Source organism: Protomyctophum parallelum, assembly GCF_964188405.1.
Source record: "Protomyctophum parallelum genome assembly, chromosome: 20".
Lineage (NCBI taxonomy): Eukaryota > Metazoa > Chordata > Actinopteri > Myctophiformes > Myctophidae > Protomyctophum > Protomyctophum parallelum.
The window spans coordinates 23,115,909-23,134,366 of record NC_139718.1 but is presented as its reverse complement, the minus strand read 5'-3'; the positions used below and the strand labels follow the sequence as shown (position 1 = coordinate 23,134,366).

Genomic DNA, 18,458 nt, shown 5'->3' with positions numbered 1-18,458 from the left:
ATGCCTATTAATATCATCATCATTACCTAGTAAAAGATTGTGCTTGTTTATGAAAAAAGAGAAAGAGAGAGATATGTTTGTTGTTGTTTTTTTTATTTGTAACTGGATTTACAAAAAATATGCTTTAATAAATTATTGATTATTGTCCACTATCTTTGTTACAGTTCACACCTTAGACACGCGCGCGCGCGCACACACACACACACACACACACACACACACACACACACACACACACACACACACACACACACACACACTCACACACTTCCTCCTCCCTGCCCCCGTTTCGTGCGTAACGACCGTGCGCTCAGAAGGAGGATTGGTCACATTCCTGTTTCAGAAGAACGATCATCATCACAACTTTCCGAGTCTGCCGACAGGAGCGCAGAGTCAGGAGCCGGAGGCAGCAGTTTCCTTGTCTTCAAACTCAGCTCAAGTCATTAAATATTTCAGTGCGGTGTGCAGGTCTGTCAGTGTATTAACAAAAGCTTGACAGAAGTCGGAGTTATGGATTTCAGAAGTATTGTCCTTGTTCTCCTCTGCGTTGTGTCGACGGTCTTGGCCCAGACTTCCGCACCTGGCGTCGGTGAGAAATCAGTGACGCTTTTTTTGTCTTTAAAGATTATTAAAACAATGAATAATTAGATCACATTATTTCTTTATTTAATTTCCTTGGGGTGCTTTGTACGTGTGTAGATAACTAGATACGTTTAACTTGGGCAGTGGGCTACGAGAGACCTTTCTCAGTTCATTTATCAAAATTATCAGCCCATCGAAGCCAACGTGCCTTGATATGGAAGCTAAATTAAATTCTACAAACAACGGGAATGGAATACAATGTTATCACTGTGATTTTAGTTCAATACACACAAAATAAATGCTATCGAACATAGTTTTCTTATTTTTTAAGGGTGTTGTCTCTTTCTGTGAGTTTCAGGCTGTAGCTTTTGTGTAACTGAAACCTCAGCACTGCAGGAACAATGATACTGTTTTCATTCCCTTTTCAACACCCCAGGTTCTTGTTTTATTGTAACAAAGCCACAGTCAAATGGACTAACACAACTTAAATTGCAGTGATAGGACTTGGCCTACATATGTTGTGCCAATCTGTTTTTATTTGAGATTTCATGTGACTTACTGTGATGCTTGTAACTAAGCCTATCGTATTTAGACTCTATAGATGTATAGATAAAATACATCTACGAGAGACTAAATCTTAGGCTAAGACTACAGTATGGTGCTGTTTAGCCCCTTTCGGGACCCTCCATAAAGCTTTTCTGAAATTTGGATGAGTTTTATGTAGGGTCCCTGCTCATAACTATATTTTCGTATGGGAATTCTGGAACGCGGACATAAATATTCTCTCTAAGATCGTATCTGCGGCGTTTGATGGCCTTTTTTAGTTTAAGTTATTCTGAATTAGTGAACTATAAGTACCCATACATGCCGCTGCGAATATCTCCTGTGGCGCGGAAGCCGTTAAATATTTTTAATCTTTGTTTGACCTATTTGGTCGCTTTACTTCTTCTTGTTTGTTTACCGTTTATTGTACCGCCTCCCGGTGTGCGGTTGGCTTGTGCCGGCTACGTCCCTGCCTCTGATCTGCTCTGTCATAGCTATAGCGCCACTAGCTAGCCAGATAGGCGGTACAATGAGGTGTCAATAAACAAGGAAGGAACAGAAGAATCAAAGCGACCAAATCGGTCAAACAAAGATTAAAAATACTTAACGGCTTCCGCGCCACAGGAGATATTCGCAGCGGCATGTATGGGTACTTATACTTCACATATTCAGAAGCCCTCACACGAAAAAATGTCGTCAAAGAGCGCAGACAGGCGTTATCCACGTTGTTTATGTTTTATGTATGTCCGCGTACCAGGTGGCAGGATACTGCTGGAACAGGACCCAATGGTCTGTGTCGTAAAAAATGTCAGAAACTTCAGTACCATTGGGTTCTGCTTGGAGGGCTAGGTGCTGTTCCATACCATACCCTGTTTACTGTGGTATGTGTTACCATGGTAAATGTCCCAGGTGGTTTGGCTGTTGTTAAAACACCCCCTGGGGCCAAACCAGTAGGCCCCAGTCAATACTAATGTTTTAAACCAATCTCTCTATTTACAAGTTGTCAGTCAGTTGTGTTGTTAGGTTTGCACAGCTGCTTTGTGTTCACTGACTGACACAAAGCAGCAAACACACTGTGTTACTAGCCCCATATGGAACCTCTCCCTCCGCTATACAGTATAGTGGAGGGAGAGAGGTTCCATAGGGGGCTATGGTTGCCCTGTTCAAAGCTTTATAAACCTCTAACTCACCATCCTCCCGCCTCTCACAGAATGCGAGAGGAAGAATGCAACAAACTGTGAAGAATGTCTAAAGAATGTGACGGTGAGTTCTGGGGCTAAAATGGACAGACCTAAACATTTAGGGAATACAGTTTTTACTCTTTACTGAGTGTTGTTGAGGGATGAGATTGTTGCAGGTGGAGCAGCCATTTCCCTCCTGGCTCCTCCCCTGTTGAGCTACCTGTTAGACTGGTTTGGAGAGTAATGCTGATCTCAATGCCAGCTGGTCTTATTTTTCCTCATTCTTGTATCTGGGGTTTGTGTGTCTGGGGTGAGAGGATGACATTGAGAGTGTCACTGTGGCACCTTTTGTTGTCAGTAAAATAGCAGTCTTAATTGTGTAATTTGTGTGTCATTGCATTATACTTTATGTCTGTTCCTCCCTGCATATTACTCAGGTTGTCATCATTTATCTGACTGGTCATGCTATGTGTATGTTTTGTATGGATCCTTACAGTGTCTGTGGTGCATAACAACGAAGCATTGTGTAACCTACCCTGTGAAGACCATCCTACCACCTCATGCACTCTGTCCACTGAACGATGCACGTTGGGGGGCCTGCTGGAGTAAGCACACACACACACACACACACACACACACACCTGAACTATTTGTGCAACTCAAACTGCAGAGCCAACACAGTTAAATAAGTTATAATAAGTTACCATGCAAATAAGTTGGCATTAACAAAATCTGGGTTCTCATTCTTTGAGGTGACTGTACTGACATTGTTCTTCTGTGTCCTATCCTTGTGATTCTTTCTCTGTGTGTGCTTGTCATCCAGTGAACTTCCAGGCACTGATCATCGCATTGTCGGTTGTGGGTGGGATCCTCATCATTGCCTTTCTCGTTTGCTTGTTCTGCTGCTGCAAGTGTGAGAACTTTGGGTGAGTTTAATGGCCCCTACACACTGTAGGAGTTTTAAAGTTGTCTGCGAGTCATCAGATCGTTGTATTTCACACTACAGGAGTCTTTAAAAACAATCATCTGTCATATTATCTTTGTGGCTTTCACACTAACCGATTGATCGACGACTAGGGATCACAAGTTTGCTCTGCACTGTTGATTCCAATGCGGTTTTATCAACATTATTCAAATGAAATGCGGAGCGGCAATATTGGGCTAATATACCAATTATGTACGGCACAGGGATTTACCGGAATGAAGGTTATATACAGGGGTGCACACTATTATTTTGGGCTAGTACTCAAAGGAGAACCTGCCCATGTAGTTTGGTGTGCACAGCGGGGGGTACAGAACAGACGTCCGTATCCTGCCACAACGTTATGCTGCTTTCACACGGGCAGATGCAACTGATGCAAAGCTACACTAGTACACCTAGTCACAAACAGTGTCGTCGTTAAGCAGCAGTATATCCCACTGGCAGCACCTGTCCGTTTATCTCTAGCACAACCACAAACATCCAACACATATACAATGAACTACTCACCTAATGCTGCCTGCAGGTTCCATTTTTACTTCCAGCGTGTGTAACCTACATTGTCTAAGTGACAGTTTTCATATTGTAAGCATGGTCGCTAACGTGGTTTAGCGACTAGCACTTTGACAGCTCATCCATCGTAGCTTGTTTACAAGTGAAACAGACTTTCTGTGCAGAAACTGCCTCATCAAAATAAGAGCCACTTGTAATGATTAGTCAACACTAGTTTTCTTTCTAAGTCTTCTTACAGGACGTTAACATCTCATTTGAGTTCCTTTTGAATGCCTGTCAGCATTCTCTAAATCCCTGTCTCTCAGCTGGTGCGCAAATGCGCCTCCATGCCTTTGATCTACTGCGCACCAAACGTTTTGACGACGCATGCGCACTGGCGAACCGCTTGTGTGCACCCCTGGTTATATATCTTATCATCTGATCATCTATCGATACAGTCGACAGACAGACAGCAGTGCTGTGAGCAGTGTGCTCTCATTGTCTGTAATGCAGGCATTATCGGGGCGCAGTCGCAACCCAGTTCATACTGTATGATATCCAGTCGGCGACAGAGTCAAATATCAAACGTGCTAGATATTCAGAAATGGTCGGGGAGGCGTCGGCGAGTGCTTTTATCAGTGCTGGATCTTCTCGCAGCTCCTTTCACACACAGCTAGCAAAACCTTGGTGATCAAAGCCCGATCTTGTGTCAGATCGGGGGTTTTGTCGGCGAGTGCCAAAAATGCTCCCCGACAGCATAATCGGAGCAAATATCAGGCAGTGAGCCATAAGTGTTACATTGTGTCATCATGGGTGAGTCTACTGTGAAAAGAAGGAAATAAAACTATATGCACATCAACTGTGGGTGCTGGGCGAAGCCAAGAAAGGAGCAATATGGAGGGAAAAAAACACTTTACACGTCTTTAAAGGACTTTAAGAAGACAACTAAAGGTAAAGAAACTTAGGGCGAATTTCTCCTTTAACATAAAAGAAAAAGCCTGCACACCAAAACTATGATAAAGACTTTTATTAGCAAAATATTGACAACGTTTTGTTCCGCTGTGGATCTTGCACCAACATTACATGGTCAGAAATATGAGATTTAGAACACCATTATATTGTATGTAACTGTGTTGGCTTTGGTGTGGCCCCTGCAAAGGCTACTTGTTGGCTAATAATTTACTTATCGTTTGTGTGTGTGTCACAGATCCAAAAGATTTGATGACAAGATGGAAAGGCAGGCCAACAAGTTGAGGACCAAACAATCAGAGAGGTGAGTGGGTGCCATCCTGTGAAATTATTAGTATACTGTAAGTATAAATATTATGCAGAAGTGCACCCAAAGAAATGACGTTGACGCTTTACAAATCTGTTTACAATCTCTGTGAATGAAGCGAGGGTTGTGATTGGTCAAAAATGATTGTTTCCTGGGGAAATACGTATGACAGAAGTCCCGGCCCCTAAAGACACTCTTAGGTCCTGACCAGGCTTCTCTCTTCGCAGATGAGTAAAGGCTGGGAACGAGGCTACCTCAGCAGAAGCTGAGGTAGCTTCTGAGGCCTCTTACGGCACCTGCCTATGACCTGAACGCCATCCATCTTGAAACGAACGAGAGAAAACAAAAACTGAGAAAAAACATAGAGTCCCATAATGGCCGATCTTCAGCGGAGTATATCTACGAACTAATCCTCTGATTTGGTGTGAAAGTATGCTCTTAGGATGACACTAAAAGGCTGGCGCATCACTCCGGTTAGCATATTATCGTTTCGCATGCTAGTTGGGGACCCAATTGAGCGACGGACAGGATGCACTCTTACTTCAGTTTACAAAATGGTAGACGAAGGACCTGCGAGTTGTAGTCATTTCGTAGTTTTTGCCTGGCAATCTAAGGTGCCTGAACATGCCGGCAGGAAATGTGTTTGACCCGAGTCAGGAGAGGGACAGGCCCTTGTTCCAATATATTATTAGTCATTCAACCACCTCTTAATCTTGCATCTCACAGTAGCTCTTGTGACAAGTTACAAGAGGAAAACATTGCAATATTGAAACTGTGCACTGCATGCAGAGACGAGATCCAGCAGCTCCACGCCTGTCCTACACTCAGGCTACAAGAGGCCAAACGACAGTCTTCAATGTCTCAAAACCTGGTGGTCCCTTGCCCAAGAGTGTGTGGACAAGGAGCGTGACCTTCACCTTCTGGGACGGGAAAAAAGCACCCTGTCTGAAAGAGCAAGCCATTGGATGAGGATGAGGTGTCTCCTCGAAACTGAGTGGGAAGACCCACTCAGTTTCGAGGAGACACCTCATCCTCTTGCCTGAGATAACATTTGGGTGAAATTGGGACAGGTGAGCATAGGCGTATTTGCGATGACGTCAAAGCTCAATACCCTCTGTTCTTCACCCTTTAGGGTCATAGGTCAGGAGAGGGAGGATGTATTGGTGCATGTATGAGTTGCCCAACGTTCTCCTCCGTGTTTGCTCCTATCGCTCTAATTCCCCCCTACTCCACCCAGAGTGTCCATGATTCTGATACCTCCTTACTGGCCAGCTAAGTATTGGCTGGCAGGGATCATTCAACTCATTTCCAAATGGCTGTCGTCTCTTACCCAGTGCAAGGACCTGCTACTGCAGGGAGAAATCTTTCATCCTCATTCAGAGAGGTTGACTTTCTGACTGTGCCTGGCGGTGAATGTAATAGTAATTCATTTTCAATGAGAGGCCTGCATTTTTTTTGTATGCACAGAGAAGTTGAGGGGCGACACTGCAAGCGTATTTACACTGTTGCGATCCCGTGAAATTGTCGCGCGTGCTCGATTTGTGAACACGCCCACGCCCCTCATGAGCAGACTTGGAGCAGACGACCTGCCCATCTGAAATGCCTGTCTGGACTCATTGTTCAAGGATACCGTGGCAGTAGTACCCAAGAGGTGAACTGGCACCTCTCCAGCTACCAGTCACACTCCATACTGTGGTGACGTCCGTGTTGGACTTTGAACTGGCCACCTTCCAGTTCCCGAGCAAATTCCCTACACACTACTACTGCCACACAGTAGAAAGTAACTGACTGCCCTTCTCATTATAAAGCAGCCTAATGCAGATTACAGATCCACTCTACCCTGGATTAATCTAAATTTATTTCGAAGTTTGAATTAAAATGCTGTTAAATGTTACACAAATGAGCCGTAGAGCTGGCTTGAATATGATTATAATGTGTGTCCTACTGTCCTTGGTTGCACTTAAATGCTGACATTGTAAATAATCTTTTATTTACCTATTTGGCAGTTGTGTTTCATGTTTCGTTTAACTCCTACCTTGAGTCTTGTACCTAGTGTGTGCATGGTGTGACATTGCTCAGTTTCTATATACATTGTGGCTGTTATCGGAGCATCAGCTGCCCCTGTTTTAGGCTGTTCCATTGTTGTATTCACTGTTCCCTATCAGTTACCTTCATAGCACAACACAAAAGCATTACATGGGGGGTGGGGGACACATGTCACAAACTACAAACCTGCCCAAACCGGTTTGTGACAGTGTTTTAGTGTCTCTATTAGTATTATATTGTTTTTTAATCTTCTTTTTGGGGTTTTGGTTTTGTAGGAAGATAGAGATGAATATGAGACATGAAGAAATACGAAAGAAATACGGTGAGTACTCTCTCTCTCTCTCTCACACACACACACACACACACACACACACACACACACACACACACACACACACACACACACACACACACACACACACAAACAAACACAGTCACACACACACACACACACACACACAGTATCTGAATAATTTCCCCATTCCTCTCAGAGAAACAGAGACTTTGTTTTGTAACTTAAAATGCACATTATGGAAGAGATAAAAAAACAATTCCTGCTCTCTTGAGGTTTGGAACCTGACATTTTTCAAACTGTAAGACCTATTACAGTGACCTTCCTTGAACCATAACATCTCTGTTGATTATGTTCTATCTCTCTAGGTCTAAGTGGACCGAACCCATACTCCAAATTTTCATGAGGAAATCGGTGAACTTAAACATCATGTTATGAAGGTCCTGCTTTTCCCTGGCGTTTAATCCTTCACCCCATGGATGCTGTTGCTATCACATGAAAACCTCACCTGTTAGGTTGGTCTACAAACAATGTTTTGGCTGCATTTGTCTTCATAAAATCTCTGGAAAGGTGACATGTATTTATTGTATTGACCTGACCCCCAATGATTTCTGTATTAAGTGTAAATAAGATAGTAGGATAGAACAGAAAGGGATGTCTGAATGTAGAGGCAGTGTTCAATGACTGAGTTTCGTTGAATTCCAACCAAGACTATTATATTTTAACTTTTCTTTCTATCTTTAAAGTGTTAGCTTTTTATTTGACCAATCATTGGTATATTGTTTGTTCAATAACAGGGGTCTCCACATCTCTCCACCTCTATAATGAACCGAAGTTTTATTTTCATATCAGGATACCAATTCCATCCAATCAAGAGAGATCACGTAGGATACACTGGTAAACAAGTGAAATTGGAAGTGATGAAACGAATAAATGAGCAGACAAAATTGGAACAAGCTGATAAATTATTAACTTAGTGGGGGTTCTTGTTCCTGATTGAAGGAAAATTGTAACCCACCTGAAAACATATTTTCTGAGAGCTTATTAACACTTATTTTAACAATAACGAACTATACAAATATCACTTACAGCACCTTTTACAACATATCTTCCTAACACAATTTGACATGCTGGTATGTTGTACGCTATGTTTTTTTGTTTTGTTTTTTTAAGAGTAGATGTTCAGTTTTATTGTATTTATCCCCACCAGATGTACTGTAAAATGTACAGTTCAGATAATCTAAATTCCTAAACTCATTTTAAGATTCACATCCTCTTGGATTTATTCATGCTGAGACTCAAAATAATTTTTACAGTTTGAAATACATTGAAATGTATTTCCTTGAAAACTGGTATGATTATCTTGAGACTTGAGGTCAATATGCACTCGATTAAAAATCCTATTTGTGTAGTTTGAATGGCTAGATGATGATGATGCTGTAGTTTGGTAAAATTGGCTTTAAGCAACACTTTCAGTCTTTGCTGTCAATGTAGGCTTTTTTAAGTTCTAGCCGGTATATTAAATAAATGTTTCAAAAGCAACGTGTTGTGATTTATTTATTTCAATGGCCGATTTATCAGTAAGCCTAGGTCCAGTCTGTAGAATTGCATCATAGGGGCTAGCAGGGTTTTAACTAAGTCCCTGGCATCCAACAGTGTTGCCGCGCCCCCACCTGGACAACAGATGCAATGCCAAAAATAGCTGGGCAATGTGTGCATTTAATGAACTTGCACTGCATGGCGTGTTTAAGGGCACGTAAGTTAAAGGTGTCTACTATCAGAAAGATTTGTTCCAAGCCAACTCCCTTGGGAAACTTTGCGGAAGCCAATCAAAGTTGGGGTATGTGTATTAACAGTTTGCAGAATTATAGTACATTTCACAACTTGATACAAAGACTTAACTTTGAGTGGACGACTCTAAAGCATTACACTTGTTTACAAGAGGGTCCACCTTGTTCAAATCATCAAAACATTTAGAGACGTACAAATAGACACTTCTATAATCTATATAGCAAAAAAAAGGAATTCATCGAGGAGGTAAAAAGGGAAAAGAAACATGGAGGGGTGTACCCCATATACAGTGAGGGGGAAAAAGGGGTGGGTGGTGGGGTTCAGATTTTACGGGGGCCAGTTTGCAGTTATGCAGTCAGCAGTAAAACTACATATTCAAAAAACAACATCCCTTTAAGTGACAGGCAGGTGAGGTGACTTCCCCTTTAATGACACACTGTGATATATGATCAAGCTTCATGACATCACACCTCCATATATGTTCACGCCTCGTGACATGCCTCCATGGTTATACCTCGTGACATCACACCTCGGGACACGTCTCCATATATGAAGATCACGACACTGACCCCATCTAACCCTGGATAAACATTAATGGAGAAGACTGGATCATCACCTAGATCTACATATATGGAGCCGCCCAGCTACTCTACATTTGACCTCAAACCCTTAGATCTCTGTATATGGAGCTAACTTGTTCTGACATTTCATATGTTGATCCAAAATCAAATCAAATTTATTTATATAGCACATTTAAAAACAACTCTCATTGTACCAAAGTGCTTCACAAATGGAATACAATACAATACAGTGCAGAAGATGTCAATAATAAAACAGGCATATAGGACAGAATAATCTAAAAGGAAAGGTGCATCTGTCCTCATCAAACCCTGTACACTCAAGACACGCTCCATATATGGCCAGTACAGAATTCATTCCATATGTTGATCTGACCCCCCCCCCCCCCCCCCCCCCCCCCATGCCAAAGCGCCAGCGCTCACTCAGCAGTCTGCCGTCACCCAGGCGTGCACACATCCGCCCTCAGGGCGTCTTACTGGTTCCTGGTGGCTGTCAAGAGCTGTGTCACAGTCACACCACCAGTACTGCTAATCGATGTCAAACATGATATCGCATAGCAGGTCGGATAACATGTTATCATGAGTACTATTTCTTGTGCCTGTACTGTAGTGTATAGGACCTATGTATGCAAACCGTCCTGTGTCCACAACAAGTACATTTTGTCATTTCATTTTTTATTGAATTATTACTAAATTGGGGTCCCAGAGATAGAAATGCCATTAAATGAGGGTCTGTAGACTAATATGAATGTCAAACTGGGCCCTGGGGTCCTTGAAATTAAACGGATTGAGTATCACTGCTAGAGCCTTAACATATTCTCTCATAGGGGTCTCTGGCATTATCTCTTCACATGGGAGTCCGCGGGATAATTTGTGTCAATTTGGGGGTCCTCGACATGAAAAAGTGGTTAGTCCCTTGAATCCAACAGTGTTGGCGCGCCCCCACCTGGACAACAGATGCAATGCCAAAAATAGCTGGGCAAAGTGGGCATGTAATGAACACACTGCACTGCATTTGATGCATGGTGTGTTTACCGCACGTAAGTGGCTCTGGAGAAAGACTGAAAGAGCGTCTGCTGAATGCCACAAGACTCGGATACATCCTACTATAACTTTGTCTTTATCCCTAGAAAAAAACATTTCGTTTTTTCAGATTCACAATATAGTGCTGGTAGTTTAAAATGTAGTTTAACAATTTCAATCGACACACTAGAACAGTTCCCTCGGAGTCGAAGGGAAGAGGAAGCTCTCGCGCTTGGCGGGTTCTCCGATTGAATGTTTTGCATTGGTGCGCGTTCCCGTTTCCGCGCTCCCGTGAATACTCAGTCACGTGGTCTCCGTGGATCCAATCAGCTAAGTGCAACAGGAGTTGAGCGCGCGTTCCCGTCACTGGAGGAGAAGAGAGGGCAGAAGGCGGCAGAAAATAATTTATATTTTGCGAATAACATCGTATCCTGTAAAACCACACAAGAAATTCAGCCAACATGTCAGAGGAAAAGCCAAAGGTAAGACATATTGATTGAAGGATGGTAGCATTTAACGAGATGATTAAAACAAAGCTCGTGCCAACATTCAGATGTGCAATCTAAAATGGCCTGGTTTGCACGTTTCCCAGAATCGGCGCAGTGTTTGTTTCGCAAATGAATGACTACCTGTATATGCATCCTTTCCACTCATACTGGCGTGCGCCGTACAATTTTGCGAGTACGTAAAAGAGAGTGGGTCGCATACACCCCAGACTCAAATTGTGCCAGCTTAAATCTTAGTTAAACAATGATTGTCATTTGCGGCATTTTTCTTTGTGGAAAGGGGACCACGCTATGTCCGCAGCGCAGTAAATTCCGCAACCGCAGCGGCGACACCGCGATGGGGACAATGATGACGAATTAAACACAAAGAGTCGTGCTGCCGGTGGTATTTAAAAAACAATGCAAAAACAACGGCACGAATGCTAAGTGTAAAAGGTTGGCCAATCGCCGGCAGCAATGGAAAATTCAGCATTGCTCCTGGAGCAAGGCTGGTGGTGGTGTGCGGCTAGCCGGTTAGCCGGAAGCTAATCATGCTAGCTAACCAGGTTAGCAAATGTGAGCTACTTTGTTGTATTGATCATGTTCAGAATCAGTAGTAGTCACGCCTGGCTAATGATCACATTGTATAAACTGAGCCAATGCTTGTTCATACACCGTAACAATGCATTCACGCGTACACTATTACTAATATATCAGCAATCAAGTGCTGTTACTTTTCTACCAGAAGGTGCCGTGTTTTCATTATGGCATTGTAATTTTTTTGTGTAAGTGCATTGCCTTGTGTAATATCTCAAACGTGCAATCAGCACCTAAGAGCAGTTGTGGATGTGTTTTGATTTTCGTAGGAGGGAGTGAAAACTGAGAACGACCACATCAACCTGAAGGTTGCAGGTCAGGATGGGTCGGTGGTTCAGTTTAAAATCAAAAGGCACACACCTCTCAGCAAACTAATGAAGGCATACTGCGAACGACAGGTGAGTTGTCACTGCATCAGCAGTACCCACTGAAGAACTTAACACCAGCAGTACCCACTGAAGAACTTAACACCAACTCTTATATTGCACAGTTTAGCTCTTTAATTTGCTGTTCATATACTTGTCATACAATGAAACACCTGCACAGTTAATAATATGTATTCACTTTCTCCTGCAGGGTCTCTCAATAAGGCAGATCAGGTTCCGGTTCGATGGTCAGCCTATTAATGAGACGGATACACCTGCACAGGTAAGGGATAATGATTTTTACACAATCAGATTCACTTTCAATTTCTTTCTCAGTTTGAATTGGTCACTTATAAATGTAATGAGTTCTTTACCAAACGATTGTGCAGTGGGGGCTGAATCCTGTCACTACAGCATCCTCCCCTATACCTCCCGTGTTCTGTCTCCTGTACTTTTCAAGCATAGGGTAACTTGGGTTGTCTGCATGTTAGAAATGTTTATCATTTAAACCACAATGGAATACTGATGAATTCCTGGAAGTGTATGGGGGAAATTATGCATGGGACAGAAAGGAATGATGGATTGTAGTTAATTTAGTTTTATGTATTTTTCCCTGTCCCAACAGCTGGAGATGGAGGATGAAGACACCATAGATGTTTTCCAGCAGCAGACAGGCGGGCACTGCTAAACCCCTCCCACCTCAGTGATGGCCACCTTCAGACCATGCCCCCAGCCACCTCAATTATCCCTCTCCTCCCCATTTCTCTTCTGAGCTTCTCTATCTTTATTATTATTATTTTTCTGTTTAATGATGTCATGTCATGTTTTTCTTTTTTTTCCCTTTTTCTCAGTGTGTCAGGTGGGCGGGGGGTGGGGGCTCCTCAGTTGTTTATGTACTGTCTCAGCCAGGACTGAACTTTCGGACGTGTCAAAGGTCTTTCCGCTGGCCAATCGGGACGCTACTTCCTGTCAGCATCTTGGGTTACAATTGGATAATGGCATCACAGCTGTTCTGGTTTGTCAGCGGGTCCTCTGCTTCTCTTTACCAGTCAAAGCATAGTATCATGTAGGTTATCACAGTTTTCATCCATTGCGGGTCAAGTGCAGGCCTTTGCCATTTGGTCCACGCCATGGTCACTTTTGACATTGAAATATTTTGAAACGGGCGCACTTCTCTTATTAGAAATCCTTCCGTTTCAATGTGATTTCGTGTGCAGTTTGTTCACTTCTGAACGGTGACCCTGGCAAGTTGCAACTTTTGTCTTGTATTTTAATTCTCTTTGCATTTTTAGGTGCTTTTGCTGAACAGGTCTGCAGATTTTATATATTTTTTTCCTTTTATTAATGTAATATTACCCAGGGGACTTATTGCTTTGTGTACAGAACTTTCAGAATGGACACTAGATGTAACTGTCGTTGGGCCTGGACCAATACTCCAAAGACAAGCTCTCAACTTCAAAGCAAGGTCATGCCATTGTAACACGGAGGCAGCGTCTTTCTGTGTATAGTAGTAATTTGCTTCCTCTTCTCCCTGACTCATTTGTTAAGTGAAATCTAGTTTGTTTCACTTAAGTGGGAATAGCATAAGTGGAACAAATTTAGGATTTCAGGTGTTAGTGGGTACCTACCAGGCTGATCACGCGTTTGTCTGAGTAGAAAAGGGGTGGGTGGTGTACGAATCCGATAAGGGAAAGATTTTTTTTATTACATACTGTATGGTTATAGTATGTCAATATACTTGTTGGTGAAAGAAGTAAAAACAACATTGTGGGCTGTTTTAAGAATAAACTTGTTTTTCAACAACTGATCTGGTTTGTAATATTAATTTGTTAATTAGCTGGCAGTGACAAGCTGGCAGTGACAAGGTTGTCCAGTTTGTGTTGACATTTTGGAAGTGATGTTTTCATTCTTGTTGCATTGTGGGAGGGAGAGAGGTGTACCCACTGAGCTGGGGAGATATTTGTTCTGTACCCACAGTTCTTATATTATGTTTCTCTACTGATTTGTACATTATTTGTTGTCTTTTACTACTGTATACAATAAATATAGTTTGCTACACAGGTCCCCTGTCACAAGCTTCTTAAGTGTGCAATTTCTACAAACATTGCAATTTGTCAAATGTCCATGAGATTCCTTAAAGGACCACTTCACCACTTTTCAACCTATCTTCATATAATAGGTCCTCATAAAATGGCACAATTTTTTTCCCCTACTTGGTCTGTCTCATAGGAAGGCTGTGGGCAGTTCAGAAACCTGTCCACCAGTGACGTCATTAGGCAGATTTATTTCTCTCAAAAATGTTGAGATTGTTATCGCCAGAACGATGGCTTATATTTCCGCATTGCAACTTTTCAGGACTAAAAAGCCTGCAGTTTCTATTGGCTTGGATTCCCCATCGATGATGTCACTGTTGGACGGGTTTTTGAACTGCCCACAGCCCACCTATGAGACTGAGTAGAAAAAATAGCATTTTATCATGATTATTACTTATGAGGACCTATTGTATGAAGATAGGTTGAAAAGTGGTGAAGTGGTCCCTTAAGGATAACTTGCCCCATCTGACATTATTGGGTTAATAAAGGCATTTACTGTTGATTTCCATTTAACCTAAATGTTTAAATTTGATTTAATTTATTATTGCTCCTTGACATTGGATGAGTGACTTGACATGTTTTTAAATAAGGACGGCTGCTTAGCACATGTGCTAATTTATCGCAACTCTTAATTGCATGGAGCCATGCATGGTTTTTGACTTGTTTTGAAACGTATTTGTTGCTCTTTTCTAAACTAATTTCCACTAAAACTCAGCCCCACTCCCTGGTCTCTCTTTTCTCTCTCCTACCACTCTCTTCTGTCTTGCATTACATTTTCCTATTTGGATTCTCAGAAGCACCCCCCCCCCATCAAACCAGACCCCCCTCGCTGACCCTCCATCTCTACTGGCAGCCTGACACCCATCAACTCTACCCCCATCCTCAATAACAGCTCACCTACCATCCTGGGCAAACGCACCTATGAGCAGCACAATGGACTGGATGGTGAGACACACACACACACACACACAGCTGAGGAAATGTGAGATAGAAGAGTATGTTTATTGATATTTCTGTGTACTGTATTTGAGGCTTTCTAAGGTTCTGGACTCTTTCATTAATGTCAAAGTACACCAGAAAACAGACACGGCAGAGGCAAGGAAGCAACCAGGTGCTCAGGAGGTGTGCAGGTATACAAAATGTAAAAATAGTAAAAATGTGCTCCTGGGATCACTGTCTTACTGAGACCCAAGGAAGCTTTGAGAAGGAAAGGAAATGGTCACGTGACTGGGCTGCGCCATGACACTTTCATGGATGCTTTCATGGGAGCTACACCCGGAAGTTCGGCAGAATGCACTGTTAGTTATACCTTTTTGTTTCTTTTGTTTGTTATAGCCTACGTTTATTTTTGGGATGTCTTATAATGTCTTTGGCTTAACATTGATTTTCTGTGTGTTTGAGTCATCTTCGATCCAGGCTACACCACCGTTCCACAGATTGAGAACTCAATGCCTTGAGGCCTGATTTATACTTGTTTATGCAAAAGAAATACCAGATCTACAATCTCCCAATGTGTCGCACTGTGACAAGCTTATAGATTTTCAATGTTTGTTATGTGATATAATGCACAACAACCAAGTATATATCTGGCATAAACCAGGGCTTGTGTGGGTGTCTCTTTTGGATTAAGTTCCATTTCATTCTCTCACTCTGATCCAAAACCTTTCTTACTAGCTTTCCTGTCTGTAAACGCACATCCAAGTCTCAGTTGCGAGAGACCAGAGAAAGAAAGGGAGAAACGGGGAGAGAGAGAGAGGAAAAAACTAGGAGGGGAAAGTGATAGTCAGAGAGATGGAGAGAGGCAGAGGATCAGGTCGGCCTGGCTGTGTTGGAGGCTACAGTCGGTGTTGTCATGGTAACAGCGTAGAGGAGGAGGATGAGGAGGACTCTGGAGCCGGATGAATGTATCCTAAGTGGGGGGTGGCAGCCCTTCTGGCCTCCTAGCCCAGCCCCCCCTGCCCACATTGGACCCAATCTGTGATCAAAACCTTGCAAGAGGAGGAGGCTGAGTGGGCTCGAGGTGAACCAGTATACTATACTGGGAACCAGGACCTGGCAGCCTGCTCATATGCACATGCAAATATACATGTAACACTTTCAATAAATGCATTGCAGCAGAAGGGGTCTGCAGCAAGACCGCAGCATTTCAGATACATGTGGGTGTGATTCTCATTAAACGGCAGCTAGTGACCTGCCGATAATTGGCAATAAGCGGATAAAACATCAAAAACATGCTCCTCTGTGCACTCACCCGAGAAACATTGCTTGATACAATGCAGGAAAAAAATAACGCCCTCTGGCCTGGGACCAATTACAGCCTACTTTGAGTATTAATACTTTAATTTCAGGTTTGTGTCCGGGTAGCTCAGTCGGAAGAGCTCTTGCCTTTGGACCACAAGTTCACAGGTTCGATCCTGGCCACTGCCAACTCAGCATATGAGTAGTGTGGCTTGGGCGCGGGAAGTACTTGGAGCTGCGCATTGTTACAGGGACAGACTCCACATGTTACCGGCTGATACAGACAATAAGCCACTCCCAACTTACTTCTTCTTCATGTAAATAATGCTGCTGCAGGATCCTAGTGTCCGATGATATTTTGGAATGTAACAACAAACTGTCAGAGTCTAAGATAATATACATAAATAAATCATTTCTGGTACATGTCTGGTATAGCCAAATGTATGTAAAGTGTTGGGGCAGACACTCACAAGGCCCTTAATCTTGTAAGTGTTATGAGTCTATTGTAATATGCAATACTGACAACGGCAGTTTTTCAACATTGAGAATCATATTGTACTGTAAGGAAGTAAGGAATCAATAATTAATTAATAATATCACATTAAGAACATAGATCTTTGTTACAAGACCACCCTATATGCATTCTTTTTTACACATTGTCCAATTGTCTGTCTCTGTGGCCGGGCCCCTGGTGGGTACATCATAGGGCCAGGGTCCCTGGAGCCTGGGCTCTGTCACGAGCCGATGTGACTTGTTTGTGTTTAGACTTATTATTTAAAGTTTTAAACAAATCGGATTATAATCTGAATGTGGCACAGATATGATTCAGGCTGTTTTGTTTGGCTGCCAGTTTAAATGGGGACAATTTCCAGTAAGTGTGAATGAACAGAGTGCAGTCAAAAGGCGCAGACGAGAGTAGCTGCACAAATTGGCGTCATTAAGACGTTAAGACCAGTCATTGTCAGGGCCGCAGCCATCCCAAACTAAAACCTCTGACTTGTGTCCTCCATATTGTGTAGGTACTAAATCCAGGATGAATGAACTTGACTGACCACTCTGTATAGGATGACCTCTATTACAACCCTCCCTTACTGAGGTAAGGCCATGCTGCCGCCAAAACTGTCTAGGAATGGAGAGATGGTTGCTGTGCTGTGTTGAAGCAATGCTTTACGGTCGGGAGCAGTCAGTTACTTATTTATCCCATTCTGTATTTAAAATGGTAGTTATGGTGAGCTTAGTTTACTTTCAATACATCACATCCAGGTCCTGAAATGTCTGCTTATGTAATTGGGGGGAAAACCGGCTGCCTCCTAGTTGCGAACGCAGTGAGCCACTTACTATGACAGCAAGGGCTGAATGTCTGTGTGTGTGTGTGTGTGTGTGTGTGTGTGTCACGCTGTTACACCACCGGCCCGCCACCAGAGGGCGCAGCTGTAGCACACACACACACACACACACACACACACACAGGGCGCAGCTGTAGCACACACACACACACACACACACACAACCACACGCACACACGAGCTGCGTTCGCTTCACGCGTTTGCGCGTCTTACTTGTAATTAAGGGACCAAGAAGTCACAAAGTGACTTTGGTCACTTATTGTTTTTTTCTTCTCCTTCCGCCAAAAATAACAGTTCTGGCTGAAGCGTGCAGGAATCTGGTAGAGGGCCATGCCAGACGGTGACTATGCGAAGCTCATGACCATTGGCCAAAGGGGGGCGCTATATCCCTCATTTGAAAATGCAAACTTTGAACTGCATAGCTCATGAACCGTTTGACCGTTGGCAATGACACTTTGATACACAGACATGTGTCTCTTCATGCCGAAGAACTTTCGTGTTGACTTTTGACCTCTGCCCTTTAGATCACCCGCCATTTGGAATTATATGAA

The 18,458-nt window shown here is 42.9% G+C and overlaps 2 protein-coding genes across 2 annotated transcripts; both read left to right on the top strand.

Annotated features, from left to right (window-relative positions):
- The first annotated feature begins 351 nt into the window (after window positions 1–351).
- On the top strand, window positions 352–8,894 carry LOC310877961 (pituitary tumor-transforming gene 1 protein-interacting protein-like). Its single transcript, XM_083791981.1, has 7 exons — window positions 352–589; window positions 2,336–2,388; window positions 2,803–2,911; window positions 3,130–3,232; window positions 4,985–5,050; window positions 7,375–7,421; window positions 7,760–8,894. The coding sequence occupies exons 1-7, from the start codon at window positions 511–513 to the stop codon at window positions 7,795–7,797; spliced, it is 495 nt and encodes a 164-aa protein (XP_083648107.1). The 5' UTR covers window positions 352–510; the 3' UTR covers window positions 7,798–8,894.
- Window positions 8,895–11,104: 2,210 nt separating this feature from the next.
- On the top strand, window positions 11,105–14,290 carry LOC310877946 (small ubiquitin-related modifier 3). The gene is made up of 4 exons (XM_083791964.1): window positions 11,105–11,265; window positions 12,135–12,263; window positions 12,442–12,513; window positions 12,856–14,290. Exons 1-4 carry the CDS (start codon window positions 11,245–11,247, stop codon window positions 12,916–12,918), a joined length of 285 nt encoding a protein of 94 aa, XP_083648090.1. The 5' UTR covers window positions 11,105–11,244; the 3' UTR covers window positions 12,919–14,290.
- Window positions 14,291–18,458: the final 4,168 nt, after the last annotated feature.